Here is an 18,570-nt window from a genome sequence, read left to right on the forward strand (position 1 = left end):
TACATGTACTGTGGTTTCAAGGTTACGTATATTTGGAGAAGAAAATAGAGATTCCTATCCGAGCCTTTTACATTTACCTAAACACACCAAATGAGGTGAAGTTTTTGGACAATAAAATGATGACATCTGGAAGGTTTGGCTTTAGATTTCTCCTTGTAATTACCCTGCAATGCAGCTGTCTCAGAGTAGAGGGAGAAGGTACCTAACCAGCACACAGAAAACACTGAATAGGGGAGGTTGTTCATGTCAAAGGATAACATCGTTCATTCTAAATAAGAACATTTCAGCTATCTGTAATAGCATCCTGTGTGCAAAATGATGACAAAAGAGTGCTGTGCTGCTGAGTGAACAGGAGACGTGATCACCAGATTTCGTTGTATAGTTCAGGATCAGTTCCTAGATAAGGGTCCAGCAGAGTACCCTGTAGCCATGGAAAACAGTTACTAAAAACTGAAGATGATTTACCCGTGTCTGTCCTTTTGCCTGTATGCATGGGCTATGACCCTACTACTGACATTGTCCCAGCCATGCCTAGTCACTTTAACATCTATAAAAAGAAAAGCACCAAAAAAGGTTATCCAAAGTCCCAGAATAGATTTTTTTTTTAGTTAAGATTATGCCTGAATCCTAAATTTTAGACAAACTCAAGGGGAGTTAGAGGAGATATGCTGAAAATTATTTGCCATTTGGGGCTGCTTGATGGCACTAGCAGGGTTATGTATTTGCTTGACTGCCTCTATGCATCACTCAAGTTATGTCAGCCCTTATGTGTCTGATATGATATGATATGATATGATTTTTCTGAAAGATCTCTTGTACCACACCATGTTGCAGAAGTCTTGCCATAGTTGATACCTGACTTACTAAATTGTATGGTTTGAGCTACCTATGAACAACTTAATCAGACATTCAATTTTCCACATTTCTAGTGGATTCAATGAGAGGAGGAACAAGAAGGAAACAGCTATTTTTCTAACAGCAAATTAAACTCTTGTTCTGAACATTAAAGATACATATTTCTGAATTCTGTCTTGAACTAGAACAATTGATTTTATGCAAATGTATCATTGTTCAGAGGCAAAATGGTCTTTGTTTTCTAAATCATTAGCAGTGCAGGAGCAATAGGCATGTTGGGATATTCTGCAATAGGATGGAGAAAACCATGTCTGACACCAGTTACTTTCATTGAGGGTAATCTAGTAATTCCTTGGGGTACACCCTGTGTTTTGATAGGGCCAACCTGCCTTGCAGGCTACAGATTTCATGCACATTAAAGGTCAGACTGTGCCCCTAAGTACATAATGAAGTCCTCTAGTGCCTGCTCTGGAAGCAGCAAGACCAGCTTCTTAAAAGATCTCAGCTCTCCTAGAGGCATAAATGAGATCCGAGTTTTTGAAGAATCAGCCAATGTTTCCATGGGATCTGTGCACAACTGAACCACAAAACTCGGTTCTAAACACAAAATCAGGAGGTGATGCTGATACAAATGGCTACTTTCACTTTTAGCAAATCAGGGGTGGGTGGGGTAAAGCACTGCTCTTAACCATCATCGTCTGTGCTTGACTAAATTTACCATGAATAAACAATATACCTTTCTCCATCCCTGACTTCTCAGGTGTATGGTATATGCCTGTCTTTCAGTAAACTATGTATATGTAGATCAGATAAAGGAGTTAGGTCTCCTACTCCCAGGGTGAGTAGGAGTTAAACAGCTGTTGTACTTATGCATTGGACAATATAGAGGATCAGGGACAGATGAACTTTCTGGAAAGTCATGGCAGTAGTTTGGGCACCTTTGTGGGACAGTTGGTTTCTGATAAATGTTGATGAAGAAGCACCCACAATCTAAAACAAACAAAAAAACCTCTATCATGGCCATTGGCATTTAGCAGTTAGACCCAGGAGAAGTCAGAAGGAATGAACCTGGGGAATAAAAAAACTCCTTACAAGGTGATTTAACAATAAGGCAGCAATGATTTCAGCTTAATGAGTTGGCAGCAGTGCCAACTGTGAATGTTCACGTGCTTCCTCTCCCTGTGGAGGCTGTGCTGTGAACTCAATCAGACGGCTGCTCTAGATAGGAAAATCACTGCCAACGCCAAATGTTTGTTTTTTAAGTTGGCCAAGTTCCCTGATACAGTTCACAGTATGGTCCCACAAATAATGGATCTGGCACGACAAAGAGGAAGCTGTGCTGAGGGATCAAGGTGGGCAAGAGGCAGTACAGAGATACAGGTACTTACTAGTTCTGTTGCCAGGAGCTTTGATTCATAAAATCATGGTCTCAGCTGGAGATAGAGGCTTGCTGCAGCCCAGCAATGAGACAGTGGTAGAGTCTGTGCTGCCAGATGTTCATATTCTATACAAAGTAGAGCATTTTGGTCTCAAATCCCACACTTCTCATGCAACCCTCAGTTCATTCCTGGTGACCAGTTCTTACGAGACCATACGTTATTTTCCCTCGAAGTAACCCAAGCACGGGGGTGATGGAGAAGGGAGTCAGGGCAATGGGGTTTCTAAGACATTTTAGTTACAAAAAACAACCTTGTGGTGAGCTGCTATTTTTAGTTAAACAACTAATGATGAATCAAAATGCTTCTCCAAACCTAATTAACCAATAATAATTACCATAGCAACCAGTTCTTTATGTGGCACATGCTGAAAACACTCTTAAAGAAGCACAACAGCTTTACTTTTCCAGTTTTCCCAAAACAGACAAGAACTACTCTAATCTGTTGTTGAAGCCAATCCAAAATTAGAAAGCAAAATAGGAAAATAATTAAATAATTTCCCACAGGCTCATTTCAGGAATTAATGAAATTACTGCTCTTTAGGACTGATCTGCCTTGAGAATATCCAACTGGAGATTACATTGAAAACCATTTCTTTACTTTTCAGATGTGTTTTGGCGAGATCAGCCCCAGCACTGCTCTGTTTCTCACAGCAGAACAAAATTACCTGCTGAAGAGGTTAATAATAGGTTTCTTTCTGCAGACCACACTAGGGTTTCTTTCTGAAGGTAGTAACTACCTCAGAGTTCTTCCTGAGGTAGTAACGCACAAGTTCAGCGTCCCCCTGGATTTCAGAATTGATTCTAAATTTTTTCAGCTTTTTCTCCTCCACCTCCACTGTGCTTTCCGTGTGAATGTATGCTACCATTGGTTCAACTATTCATGAAGAAGATTGTCTGTGGCAATTACTATCTTTTAGGGCTAGCTATCAATCACCATATTTCCAATCTGCTGGGTTTGTTGAATGTTCCTAAATATTCACTTTTCCTCAGGTTATGGGCTGTTTGGAAGTGCTGAACTCAGTCAATCACTGTGCACTCCATAAATGTCTATTAATGGCAGGTGTTAAAAAGCACTGAATTAGGAGACTCTACAGCTGGCCTTATGGCTTTATGTTCTGTGATGGACAATTGCACCTTTTCAAAGAGGAAACTCGTGGCAAAATTAAAACACTTCAGTTATGATTTCTGAAGTTTTGAAACTTCTGGCATTTGCAAACCCTTCTTGAACTCACTCCCAGTTGTTCATAAACTCACAGGAATCTGTGTAAACTCCAAATCAAGGCAAACACAATTAGGTGCTCTTAGCAGAAATGCCTACAGATTGTTGTTATGCTTAGCCCAGCTCTGCTCTCAGTAACTCACCTGTACCCTTCTGAATTTCCTGTTTCCTGAGCTACATTCAGTTCTGTCTTGAAAAGCTGTCTGTGGCTGCTTCACCTACTGCTTCACAACAGACTTGTGAGCTACTTTACCGTCTTTTCAATTCATTTTCCTTTTCCTGTTCTCTTACATTACTATACTGTACCAACTTTAGTTGATACTTCTTCCTGACCAGCTGTGTCCAGAGCCTTTTAATTGTTTCTTTGGCTGAGAGCTGGTACTTCCCAAAACTACTCAAAATATCATCTTGGTTTCAGTTGTCCTGGCAAAGCCCTTTTTATACAATGAGTGACAGATAAAAATGAAATTATTTGAATCAATATGTGTACTATCAAATTTAAACTTAGTTTTCTTGTCTGACCTGCCTCCTCTCCTTTCATTGCCTTTGTTTTTGACTAGTTTTTATATTGACTTTGCAAAGGGCCCCGAGGCGCCTGCATGAAGGACACTTTATAAATGTAAATTTATTTGACAAATGATTTCTCTGTGAACTAAGCTCTTAATCACCTCCTGTGAGACATATGGGAAGCAGAGTTTTGGAGTAAAAATTTTAATGGCTGCTTCTAACTAGCTGCATGATCTTGTCAAGTAACTTTCTTTAGCTCTGTTCATCCTATTATGCCATTATGTGCAACTGCAGGTTCAGCGGGGACAGTGCTGCTCCTGTTACACAGATATTCCTGAGCAGCAGGTGATGGGTACCTTCTTGTCTGCATTTTTTAAATATTCGAGAAGCAGACCTCCCCAGAGCCCTATTTAAACACCAAAACCTATCAGTCATGGCTTTTTAAGATCACTTGCTGTCTCTGCTACAGTTGCTTATTTGAGTGCTGTGCAAGGTACAAATAGACTAAAGAGCTTATAAATGTGAAAAGATTTTCTTTTTTTCACGTTATACCTCAGCTTTCCTACTGTGTGAGCATTGATTATCTTCAGGTCAGTCAAAAAGAAATGAAACTCTGTACATCTTATAAAATCAGAGTCTGCCCTGACTTGTGGCCCTGATAAGTCAGTATAAAATCCTGCAAGGCTTCTGGAATTGGCCACAATAAGCTGTAGGAAAAAGGAGTGGCAATGAGAGACTCAAGTCTTATACGTCTTTTTTATTCTTTTATTAACAAGAGCCACAGATTAGTATCCTTGCAAGGCATAGTGCTTTACTTTTTAGATTAGTTTCAGTCAGACTACTATGTGTAAGAAAAACAGATTCTGCTTCTGAGTAAGCTGTTGTTTTACCTGTAACATGTTTTCCATAATTCCCTTTGTCCAAATCAAATTATGTGCTCCTGAAATCTAATTGAAGACCAAATTCTACTGCATTTGCTCTAAGGAGATCTACTGAAGTGAGTGGCACTAGTCCTGAGTATTAGCAGAGACCTGTGGCTGAACTGGGCTCATTAGGAACTTGCAATTGAATTTGCAATTAAAGGAGACCACCCTGCCACTGCTTTCACCATTGAAATGCACATTTCAAATGTTGTGAAAGGCTTTTCTTTTTTTTTTTTTCACCCTATACCCTAGCTTTCCTAGTGTGTGAGCTTTGATTATCTTCAAATCAGTCAAAAATGTATAAAAAGTTGACTCCTCCAGCCACCCACAGCTGATTTCAGTTGTCCTGCTGAACAACGTAATTCTGAACTGGTCTTATGTCAGCTCATCATATGCCTCTTAGTAGCCTGCACCTGAAAGGAGTTACCTCATGGGCTGAATTACTGCGTTCTCTCTTTTATCTTGGAGCAAAGGTGGAAAGTGTCTGGGGGAAGCTGGCTGGTCCGGGGGACCCTGTCTCCAGTAAAATTGGGTGAGGTAGATAGCAGGGAAAAAGCAGTAAGCACAGAGGTGGAATAGTGACGAATGCAGTGAGACTAAATAATCTCAAATTCCTCCCTTTTAAAAAATAAAAGGCTGAGGGGGGTAATGCTATAAGTCAGTAAAATCAGGAATGGTGAGAGGAAGATGAATTGGGAATGATTAGTCACTGTGTCTCATTATGAGCATGATGAGGCACTCAAAGAAAAGATAAGGCTGCGAATTAAAGCAAACAAAAGGAAACATTTTTATCACAAAGTGCCTAATTAAATTGTAGAAATCTGTCAGTGAATGCCATAGGGGCCAAAGGTACAATTAACTTCAGAAAAGTATATCAGAAAAAGTTAAGCAGACGGATAGAGTATGCCACCTCCAGCTCAGAGGTGCTGTAAACCACAGGATCCTGGAGGCCAGGAAGGTGCAAGGATCATGCTAATCATGCCCTATTTCCACAAGCTTTGCCTAGACGTCTGTTACTGGCAAAGGTTAAACCAAATTTCAGCTGGAGCCAGGATATGCATTCTTATCTAATCATGGCATATGAATTGTAAATAAATTCCCTGTACTATTGTAGAACAATACTCCAGATTCAGAAATATGGGAATATATAAAGCTGAAGTTTCTGCCAGATGCATTTGGTTTGATATCAAATCTCACTTTCAAACCCACGTGAATGTGAGGAGCGAGACCTGCAGATCTGAGGCACAGCATCACAATGAGATTAGGGAGTTTTGCTAAATGTTTTCTCTCTTCTATTAGGACAAGAAACACCTTGATTTTAGGGAGACTGATTAACAGATAATACTACAAAAATGCAACCTCTACCCCACAATGTTCCGCAACCGCAGATTGCTGGAGTGTTCAAGACTGTTTCGACAAAACATCACTGGATGCTGGCTTTATTCTTGTACTTGTATCTACTGTTTTATCCTTGTACTTCTATCAGGGCACTCTCTGTTGTCCACTATCAGAGGCAGGATCCGGAACAATGAACACTTGATCTGTCCTGGCATGGCTGTTCTGATGTTGTTATGATCCTGTGGGTATCACCCATAGCATTATGGTCCATAGGTGTCAGAGCCTGGGGACAGCTCTGCAGGGCAGGCAATGTGGCCACAGGGTAAGGTAGCCCCCGCCTGCTCCACGGCTGGTCTGCCACTGGGAGAGAGGTGTGATCCTGCAGGACAGGGTGCTCAGTGGGACCTCATCAGCACAGTGGCTGTGACTGGACCTTGGCAGGAAGATGAGGAGCTGCAGTTTACAGACTTCAGCTGGTTCACTGTGCCCTGATAGCTTCTCTAGCTAAGGTAGCAGTCAGAGCAGTTTTGCACTACATGCTGCATTTGAGGAATATTAATGACTTCTGGACTTATTTTTCACTCTTGACCCTCTCACAAATTAAAAAAAAAGCAGAATGAAGAATTTGGCATGTCCAAAGAAGATTAAAGCAGCTGGTGAAGGGTCTAGAGCACAAGTCTTATGAGGAGCAGCTGAGGGAACTGGGACTGTTTAGCCTGGAGAAAAGGAGGCTGAGGGGAGACCTCATCGCGCTCTACAACTACCTGAAAGGAGGTTGTAGTGAGGTGGGTGTTGGTCTCTTCTCCCAAGTAACAAGCGATAGGACGAGAGGAAATGGCCTCAAGTTGCACCAGGGGAGGTTTAGATTGGTTATGAGGAAAAATTTCTTCACCGAAAGGGTTGTCAAGCACTGGAACAGGCTGCCCAGGGAAGTGGTTGAGTCACCATCCCTGGAGGTATTTAAAAGACGTGTAGATGTGGCGCTTAGGGACATGGTGTAGTGGTGGACTTGGCAGTGCTAGGTTAACGGTTGGACTCCATGATCTTAAAGGTCTTTTCTGACCTAAATGATTCTATCATTCTATGATTCTAAGTAGGAATTGAGAGGAGTTTGTTACATACGGGAGGGATGAGGTGTTGGATAAAGCTGCTGAAACTGCAGGTCTGTGTTCTGTCTCTAGTGGAGGCAAATATTATGTTTCTTACTCGTTTCCCAAACAATCCTCACTTCAACGGCATTGATGTGCTCTGCCTTACAAACATAAAGAGCACAAAGAGGTATCAATGAAAGACAAATAAGCCACTGGAATTTATATTGTCCAAGGATTCACTCCCATTTGGCTCTTAAGTTCATATTGTAAAGGAAGAAGCTGTGATGCACCTTTTACAAGGAAAGAGGGCAGCTTTTACGTAGGCATCAGTGAAGAAAAGGTCTGTGTGCACAGGCACAGGCTATGCAAGCATTTGGTTATCCTTTCAGCTTCCCCTGTTGAAGGGTTCAGGATTCAGATTGTGCAAGCTTGTGCTTTGGCATCAGCTGCAAATGAATTCATTTAATTTGGTCAATAACAGCAGAATAACTATCACTGATATTAATTCTTAGCTAACTGACACTCTTTGTTTTCCTTAACATGGCTTTGTTCTCAAACTAAGCCATGGAACAAATCACAAAGTTGCTTTTACAGAAGAGGCAGTGCAAAAACAAATTGTTAATTATGTTTGTAATCATTCCTGACTAAAGCCCTATGAGTCAGTTCTTGGAAACATCATTTGTGGTTCAACTAGAGTTTAATGCCCCCAAATACTGCATATTTCTTCCTCAAGGCAGAGAGAATTTTACACGTTTCATGCCTCTAATTAAGATCCAAGAGATTCTTTTATGCAAACTTTCCTAACGGTTTAGTTTTACAGCCTACATGACTGCAGAGCATTCTCTCTCTCTCTCTTTCTCTTTTTAAACAGATATTTTTGCTTCTCTTGTCTGATCAAATCCTATTTGTTGTTCGTTGCAGATAGCGGCTCAGGCAGTGTTATTTATGTGTATGAACACCGCAGGAATCTTCATTAGCTACCTATCAGACAGAGCACAACGTCAAGCCTTCCTGGAGACCAGAAGATGTGTAGAAGCCAGACTGAGACTAGAGACAGAAAATCAGCGACAGGTATTGGAGAAACAATCCTATTTTTGTATTAACTGGAATTGGTAATTGGACGAGACCGGGCTTTTGTGGCCTCGCTGACTCCAATGTGATGTCACCTGATTTGTGCAGGTTAAGTGAGTTTCATGCTGTTATTTTCCTGGTGTGTATCGATCTGATACGACATCTTAAAGATTTTCGCTGGGAAACAGGATGAATAGAGAATGGCTGTTCATTGTCCTTTCCCACACAAGAAGAAGAGGCCATCAAATGAAATAGCAGTTGGCAGGTGTTTAAAAATGATTCTTTACACAAGAGGGGTTAAACTGGGGAACTTCATGTTTCAGAGTGTTGTGGATACTAAAACTTGGATCAGTCAAGTGAAAACTAATAAGTTCGTGGAGGAGAAATCTGTCTAGGGAGAGAAAATACTAAAACATCATTTCTAGCTCACAGATGAATATTTGGAGCTGGGAGGCCACTGCAGGGAAGTATCGCTGTATGCTTTCTCTGTTCTTAAACCATTCCCTAAAAATCTCCTTTTGGCTACTGTGCGCTATAGCATACTGGGCTGGGTGAACTTCCGATCCGAGCAGGCATGGTTGTTCTTAGATACAACCACCTTGCCAATCCAGAATAAAAGGCGGTGAACAAAAAGAAGTTTGCTGCTTATTATTTCGTACCAAGGCAACAGAACTGAGATGTAGCATGATATACATATTTTGCATTCCTACTGAAATATCAGAAGGTTCACCTGCTGTTTCAAAAGTTGCATTAAGATCAAAATACAGCCTGTATATATATACGTTACACTGCTATTTCATTCTCAAATAAGCTTAGCCATTCATTTTGTCCTGTTGTATAGATACATGTATTGCTTCTCAATTTTATTTCATTTACTTCTCGAATGCCTCTCGAATGCTCTTGTACAGAGATCTAGGAAGATGTCATATTCTAGACTTTACTGACTAATGACTCAGTATGAATGCATGACTGTGCTGAGTAATGCAAGTTACCTATGCCAGAATATCTCTCCGGCCATTGCTGACTGAAGAGGCTTTGAGGGATGCTATCTAAGATGCTGTGTTCTCATTTTAACAGTAGGACCACATTTTTATGGCTTTTGGGTTTTTTTTTTGTGAGTTTGGGGTATTTTGCATTTCTCTTCTTGTGTAATCTTTTATAAACTAATATTTTGTAAGCTTTACTTTGATCACTGTTGTGTAGAGTTCATTGTAAAAATCTTTATAAAATGCTAGTAAAAGATTCCCCTGTTCCAGATGATTCTGAGGATTTTCCATTAGAATTATTTTATTTTCTCATGGAAAATGAAATTTCTACAAAGACAATGGGTTTTTTTGAGAAATTAAATTTTGCTGAAATTTTATTTCCTATTAGGAAAATGAAGGCAGATTGTTTCCATTTGGGTGGGTTTAAAAAAAATCAGACTTTTTTTTGGTGAGGGGGAAAGTAGAGGTTGGATCTGAAATATTTGTTTCTAATCAATCAGTGTTGAACTGTGCATTTTGTCTTGGCCCAGTGCCTTGCAAGGCTTCAGGGCTGTGCTGTCCCCTGAAGGCAGAACTTCCTGGAGAGTTACCTCATTGCAGTTGAGCCTCACCTATAACCAAACAAAGTAGTGTGTCATAGGCATCATATGACTGGAAACGCATAAGGGAAAATGTATTCAGGCCAAGGAAAATGGCCACGAGAGAAAAATACAGACATCAGGACACCAAATGGAGATCTCTTCTAAAACTCAATTTAATGATAAACTAACCCAAATTTTAGGAACCAAATATTTTGAAATATTTCCTATTAATTCTGTTGGAACTTTGAAACTATGTTATTACGCACACCTATAAATATATGTACATATAAAAAATACTATAATATACTTTTCAGTTTTTCATTTGTTTTTGGGACAACAACAATGACAAAATATTCCAATACTGGAATGTCTTGAGGAATGGAGAGCCTGTTTCCCTCAGTCTTCTATTCTTTCTCTTTGCCTCTGGAGTAGCGGCTCATTTAAGCAATTTCTAAACATACCTTCTTTAACAAGACTGGCAATGTCACATTTTAGGTGACTGCTTTTCTTGAGCAGTTTATTCCTGCTCACTTCATCAGTATCCTCAGGAAGTAATCCAGTGACTACTAGCATTTTTCTATCTTGAAGACATATATTTCATGATACAGGGGATCTGTAGTTCACACAAATGTAAAAATCATATTACCTGTTAATGCATATCATGTTTTAAAAAGTAAGGATTAAATCCTGATGAAGTTTAATAACGTCATTCTATGACTTCCCAGAAAATAGCTCTGATATATGAAGGGGGGGGGGGGGGAAGTGCGTGGAGGCCAATAGTTGTGATGTGGCTTCTGAAAATTTCTAAAAATATGGCTGAAGAGCTAAAACTGTGCAGAGAAAATAGAGGAATAATTATTTGTGTAATTCTTCCAGATAATAATTCCAGGAATTCCAATTCTGTTCCACTTTGATTTCTTTCTCCTCCACTTCTCATAAACTGTGTAAACTTAAGGTTTCTTACAGCAGGGTCATGTTTTTTGTGGCTTTCAGTGGTGGTACTGCTACTTTTTATAGTAATGGATGAGAATTAAAATTTCTCAAGGTTTGTTTCCACGCTACACAGCTTCCACTTCTTAAACTGGAAATAATAAATAATTACAATGGGTAATTGTATTGACATGTCATATATATATTGCACGTCATATGAAGTATGACAGGGTGCCAGACAGGTCCCACAGGGTCTGGTGTTGTCCTTACTTTGTTTAAATCGGAAGACCAGTAAAATTGAAGTAAGAAAAAACAGCATGAGTTAAAAAGTGCAGCAAGGAATGGTATGCTTTTCCATAAGTAATTGCAGACTAAGACTCCAATTTTTTATAATTACAAAGGTTATATAAATGCTTCAGATATACTTTTGTTCACTACTGTACATTGTTAAAACTAAGAAATCAAGTTTTTGCACTCTCAAAATGACCCTTCCAATTTCTCAATATCCCTTATGTTTGTCATCTCTAATCATCCGTCATTCTAATAACTATAAATGCTATTGCTATCAGTATTCAGTAGTGCCTAAAAGAGCCAGTCATGGAAAGTCACCCAATTGTGAGCCAAACATTTTTTATTCTATGTTTTAGAGACAAGCAAGAGGTACCATCAGACATGTGGAGCTGTACAAGGAAACAATAATACTCATAAGTAAGGATCTGTTTGGGTTTTGGAGATTTTTTAGAATCCACTAATGAGTATTTGCAGATTTTCTGGAATATAAATATAAAGTTTCTACTGGATCAGCTTCTGTCTTGTAGTGGAAAGCAAGAGATGGTTCCGTATTTTCTGATAAATTTCATATAGATTAGCTGAATTTTTTTCAGTGAAAGCAGTTTCATTCATTCATTTGCCATCATACTTCTTTGTAGAGTGCGACGAAAACAGAAGGTAAAACCTCCAAAATCCCACTAGGAGGAAAAACCTCTTTTTTGTTGTTTGTGTTACTCTGAGCTGAAATTTGGACAGTTAGATGTGATAGTTTGTTTTCTAGATGTCGTTATTTTCCAGCAGTCTATGATCTCTTCCTTTTGTGAGGTTTTCAGGGTTTAAGGACTCCTTGCTCTATTTCAGTATTGCTATGGAGTTTTCCAGTTTGATAGTCAAACCCATTTTGCTCTGTTGAAATGTCTGTGTGCCGTGTTATGGTCTCAACTGAATAGCTGTAAATCTGAATTAGCCCCATTGGTTCATTGTCCACAGAAAATATCCTCAGGTGCAAGTTCAGCTTTTTGCTAATTGCAATTCATTCTCATACTGCACAGGAAGGAAGAGGTCGAAGTGCAGACCTGAACGATGGAAAAGACTTTAAGGAGCCTGGTCAAAGTTTTTCAAAGCTTTTAAGTGACTTAATTTCCAGTTTCTGTGTTTCCAAAACTCTATACAATTAAGCTCCTACATCTTTTTTCATCCGTCCTCCCCCAACACCATTTACTCTCAACAAGAGTTTTGAGTAAAATTTTTGGAAGTATTGCAGAAAGTTAGGATTTTAGTCGCATTTTCAAAAGTGACTCATTCATCAAGGACGTGACTTTTTTATTATTATTTTTTATTTTTAAGCACCTGGGGTCGTTAACAAGTACATATTAACATTTTCAATTGCAATGAATTTTCTATCTCTAATCACTCTATTAATGAAGTGAACAGTGCTGTGGATACAAGGGAGAACTACTCCAGCAGTCATTGCTAATGATGTTTATGCACTTAACTGTACGGTATTACCTGTGTGACACCATTTGGAAATCCCAGCACTCTGTGAAACGGAGGCAACATCTGTGTCTACTTCCTTCCTGATTTTCATTACAAAATTAGAATTTTGGTGAAGATCTAAAACATTTCAGAGCTTGGCTTAGTTAAATGAGACCCCACTGCTGATGAGTACCAGAAAAACTGTATCATAGAAAGATAGAAATATCAGAGAAGCAAGCTAGAGAAGGTAGCATAGTCAAAATAATATGTTGTAAAAACAGTCTCAGTTTACCAGTTATTGATCAAATCATTAATTTAAATATTTTCTAATGAAATATAGTTAGCTGCTTGTGCTTAATATATGTAGTTATATCAACCAACCAAAAATGACAGCCATAAAATGTCCTCCAGTTTTGTTTGCAACGCATTGTAATTATGAATAAACAACAAACACAAGGTTCTCAGCTTTCTTAAATCCATTTCATTCCAAGAATATCATCACTTTCCACTACCTGTTTGAAATTTTGGGTCAATATTTTGATTTGATATCTATATGTTTCAAAAAGGTTGACACCCCATGCTGTACTTTGTTAATAACCACTTCAAAAACACTGTCTTCCTTTTTACCTTGATTTTATTGTAAGTACACAGCAGGTAATTCTGCTTTCATCATATCTGGGCAATGAAAATAGAAAGTATAACTTACTTTCTTAATTAGCTACTGCAAAACTTTGAAAACAATGAATGTGTCATTTCCCTTATTGTGAAAATGCTGTGAAATTGCCCTCAATGAAGAGCAGGAACCTGCATTAAATTTCATTTTCATTTCTGTTTCTCATCATACAAAATCCCTAAGTTTTAAATGAATGACATATTAAATCCACACACATATTGAAATGATGACTTTATGAAGAATTTAATTTATAATATATCTCTGGTGTCCTTACCTGCTTTTTCTCCAGCAATTCAACTCTACTTGAAATTTGTCTAACATTTTAAACCATTTAATTATAAAGAGTCTCTCAGATAACTTTGTCGCTGTCATTTTACTCATAATTAAGAGACTTCTCTTATGTGATGGCCACACTTCTCTCCATCCAAGACGTCTCTAGACCAATGAAACTAATGAAGCCTGGGTAAAGCAATAGGGAAGTATGGGTGGGAGGCTGCTTTCAAGCTAAGCAAAGTTGTTAGACTGTATTCTACTAACGTGAATGACTAGTGTTCAAAAAAATAACATAAAGCCTCTCTGAAATATTTTATTTGCATTATCTCTGGTAGATTTAGAGCACCTGATGGTGTCTTCTGAAAGAAGGATCTACTTTGCAGTTGTTTGAGATGACAGGTGAAATCAGTCCAGATCTGTGTGATGCTTATATTCATCCTTTGGTGAGCTGTTTGTTCTTGTTCTCACTGTAGCAGGTCCTGCATCATTCATGAAAAGAAAACTCCCCAGCTGGTGCACGGAGCTCACCAGCAAAGCTGCGCTGCCGCTGCTATGCTAAGTTATTGGGACTAAAACTCAAATCAGAAAGAAATCCCCTAGTTTTTAAGCCCTGAGAAGCCAAATTGAGAACATTATTTACTATAACACTACATTTGTGCAGTTTCAGTGGAGTTAGCTAGTGCTAGAAGGTACTAAAGCCACAATGCATTAGTATCTCTAGCTGTATTTTTTACATCTCCCTCCAACACAGTCTTTAGCAAGCAGACCCCTTTCTCTGCAGGCATCATCTCAAATTCCACCAAGAGAAGGTCCTCTTATATGGAAATAAAACTCTTTCTCAATGTCTTCCCTAAGCCTTATGAATATTTTCGTGGGTGTCTAGCACATTGGCTGAGGAGATGGAGGTGAAGGTAGAAGAAGGAGCAATTAAGACAGAGAGTTGGTGGGGAACGACCACTGCCTGCCTCTTGTCTTGCAAGGAGTACTCAGGTGAGAAGGTCCAGGCTGGCATCATACCTGATCCACCCAGCTTCTAGGGATGCTTCCCATCAAGGTAGGGTGAAGACAGGCATCTGCAGGCATAATTATGGGTTTGGTCAGATTAGTGGGGAACAAGAAGAAAAACCTTTTCTTCATTAAATGGTCTAATGAGAAGAGTCCGCTATGAGAACACCCTAGCAGACATTTCCTCCCTGCAAGTCCTGCCACTGGCTTACTGGACACCTACTTTCCAGCTAATCTCTTTCTCATGGGGATTCGACAAATTCAATTAAAGCTCATTTTGAAAGTTAAAACAGTTGGGATATTATTTCATTCAATTTCCACAAAGGATTTGAGCTCAACCACCCTAAAGAACCATTTGTTCAGGTGAGAAGGGGGTTGTTTTGTTTTCTGGGTATGAACACACATTCTGTTTTCCCAGTGTAGGTATGAGGGCTGCAGAAGGAGACACCCCTTAGTCTTCAGAACAGCCTGCTGTTGGCATATTTAGTCTCTCCTGCCTATTATCTGTGGAAAAACTGTAATCCTGTCCTAATCTCTTTTTCCATTAGAAAACTGTTCTGTTTGACCATTTGTTTCCCTTCTACCTCTACTTCCAGAGGATTTTTTTCACACTTTCCTCTGCAACAATCTCTATTTCCTACAGCTTTAAGAAGCTCTCTGCAGATTAATGAACTCTGGGTTGTTTTTTTTTTTTAAAGAAGCTTATATGTTGTGTAGGTTTTATCAAGCTCTTACAGATCTAGATTTTAATCAACCATCAGTACTTTGCAACCTCTAAAGTAAGAGCAGATTGGACTGGGATTGGAAAGGACACTTTAAGAGGGTTAAACACTATAAAGTCATCTTTTTTGATATTGGCGCTAAGAATATGAAAATCCCTCTAAAGTGGCATGAGGATAAAGTTCAGATGTGGTTTAAAAAAGGAGTAATCTGAATTTTAGGGATCACATGACCTTCCTTTTTCATTGTAGAAGTAGTTTAAAATGCTTCATAAATAAAAATTTTGATCACAATATTTTTATTTTTAAAGGGCAAACAATAACTCCCCAATTGAAAATTCTGTGTAAACCTCTGGTTAGACACTGCATTTTAGCCAGCTTTCTTCTTGATAGGAAACAGTCTGTTGAATATAAGATGCTCAGAAAGGTTTCAGAGTTATCCAGATTTTCTTTCATCTTGGTGCCTTTCTTTAAAGAACCATGATCCCAATAGAAATTTGTTCTTGGAATTGCTCCTTTGGTACTTAGAGAATCATACTCAAAGTATAACATACTGGTTAATCCAACAAGCAAAGGAATATGCAAACTTTATATTATTCTTTACAATCCATATCCATATTGTGATTCAGAAGATGGTCTGTTTACTAAGTTCACTGACAGAGTTTTCTTATTTATTGGCATGGGGAGAAGCAATATTGACATGCAGTTATCCTTTTGTAGGTACCAGGGAACACATCACAGGATCAGCATGCACATTTTCTACATCTCTTTGACTCAAAACACCCCATCTGCTCAACCCACTTGCAGTAGGAAACACAACATTTTACATGTCAGATTTTAGATGCTGTTCCTTCACATTTGCTGCTGATGTTTGTTTCTTATTATCAGAGCATAACCTCCACATTTTGCTTTCAACTAGAAATCTAAGGTAAAATCAAGATAAAAAATCATCCTCTCTCTTCCCTCCCATTCCTTGCAAATCTGGGGTGGTCACATGGACTCAAACAGAATAATGAGGTTTACAGCCGAAGCTAGAGAAACAGACCCTGAACTGCAATTCATACAGGGGAAAAATAATCCCAAAGAGTGTCAGGACTTCAAGCATAGGGGCTTTCCCTAGAAGAAACTGGTGAGAAGGAAACCTCTGCTTCCCCTCCCTAGAAGATGGCTTTTGGATTCACTAGTGATAAAACTACTTTCTGAAAATCTGTGTGGGTTTTTTCACCTCTAAACCAGGCTGTTTAAATGCTGTGCTGGTCGATAGTGAATGGGACTGATTGATAGCTCGTTGATCAGGTTTTGGTGGCCTGTGCCTCCCATGTTCTCAGCTCCTTGCTAAAGAGAGAGGTTTCTAATAAAAAAAAAAAAAACCACAACACATTATCACAGCTGCCACTGACTAGCGACCCTTGCTGATTGTCTCAGGAAAGTGGAGAAAGATGAAATGAGTAAGGGGAATGAAATAGTTTCAGCCTCCTACAGTGATGAAACACTTCTGCCAGCTGGTCTGCAGTACAGTCATCTCTGCTTAAATAAAGAACTCCAGGGTCCAAATTCATCAGGCTAGTACCTTTCCTGAGCTCTGAACATACTTACTCATTTTAAGGTAATTTTTCTTTCTTGTTCAGGATCAGAATTTTTAGGGTACTAAGGAAAGTTTATACTGACTTTCCTTTGCACCCTGAAATGACTGTAGGAGGACTCTAAAAATGTCCTTACAAGATTCACAATTAATAGAGAGACTCTGTGGTCCAGATAATGGTTTTAAATTATCTGACCATGAGCAGTGCCAATTCTAAGCTAGCCAGAGTCAAGTCACTGATGCCATTGCTGAGATAATTTAAGGTAATATAAAATTTTTGGATTAACGTTTATGAAAAGGCTGAAGGTCTTTCACACCATCAGTATTTAAGTACCCACCTACAAGCCTATTAAAAGGGATTTGATTTTCAGAAAGTCACCATTACTCCCAGCTATAGAAACCTCCCAGGGGAAGTTTTATCCAGCTTGTGCTGATTAGTATTGGAGTCTTGTAAGTCTCTGACAAGGTGTATTCCTTGTTTTGACCAGAATAGATGAGCTCCCTACTCTTTTACATCTTGTTCTGCAGTGATTTAGTCATATGAAGCTGAAAAATAAATGACATGTGAGCTTGCTTTCTGCCATTTTCCATGTCATTAGCTGCAATAACTAGTACTGTTGAGAAATGTATATTTTGCTGACGTTGCCTAGTAATTTCTGAAACAGCAAAAAAGTAACAAAATGGAAAAAGAAACATCTAAATGAATAGAAAGTAGAAACAGTGCAATACAGTTACATGAAGATTCAACAGCAGACGAGTCAAAGCAGTCCTAGAGAAGTGAAAGTGTACCGGGGCATAGCACTACAGACGTTAAAGTCAGATGGGGCCATTCTGATATTTTAGAATAAAATTGAATTGTAGAAGCTGTTTTGCTCTCATTTTCTATTCCTGTAAAATAAGGAATGGCTTAAGGTTATGCCATTATGGAATCAAGTCTCCAGTAGATGTGTCTGTGTTTCTCCTGTTCTTAAGGTATGGTTCCATCCTTCCTGTCCAAACTATCTGGAATTTATTGCAGCAGTACACTAGAAGACAGTACAATGCTTTTTGTTGAGATATGTGTCTTATTTCCATATAAATGTTTTTCTTCTGGATATTTTTCTTCTCTACATTCGTTTAATGCAGAATAAATAAAAAAAAAAAATCATAACGAGATTTGGAAGAAACAAAATTACAAAACTATAAAATTTGCCTTTCCATGTATTAGATAAGTCTAATGGATCACTGTGGGGTTGGACGGTGTTACTTGTAAGCATAAATGTCCATGTAAACAAGGCAGAGTCATAATACAAATTGTTTTGTAACTCCTGCTTTTCACTGCATGTCTTTGTTACATGGTTGGGTTTCACAATGGAATGTAAGTCAGTCTAACGTGCTCTTCACTCAGGAGGTAAAAAATCATGTGTTAGGATCCAGAGGATCTGGGATTATTAACCTACTCCTACTCAATATAGACACTGGCACTGAATTTGAGACCTGTAGTTCCCATTGCCTAAGCTAAAAGACAGCTGAAATGACAAAGCAGTGTCAGGAGATTGTTTCATGATGTAGCCTAGCAGATCTAACAGCTGGCCACTGCTGTCAAGGAACGCAGACTTGCTGCCTGCGGCTCTTGTCCCCAGACATGTGCTCC

At 38.9% G+C, this 18,570-nt stretch overlaps 1 protein-coding gene across 1 annotated transcript in view; it reads left to right on the plus strand.

Annotated features, from left to right (window-relative positions):
- Positions 1-18,570, plus strand: part of ADCY8 (adenylate cyclase 8) — a 132,060-nt gene that overhangs the window by 21,714 nt on the left and 91,776 nt on the right. Inside the window, 1 exon segment of the mRNA XM_075141155.1 lies at positions 8,293-8,442. Within this exon segment, the coding sequence (XP_074997256.1) occupies positions 8,293-8,442 (150 nt within the window).

Source organism: Calonectris borealis, chromosome 2 (assembly GCF_964195595.1).
Source record: "Calonectris borealis chromosome 2, bCalBor7.hap1.2, whole genome shotgun sequence".
Classification (NCBI taxonomy): Eukaryota; Metazoa; Chordata; class Aves; order Procellariiformes; family Procellariidae; genus Calonectris; species Calonectris borealis.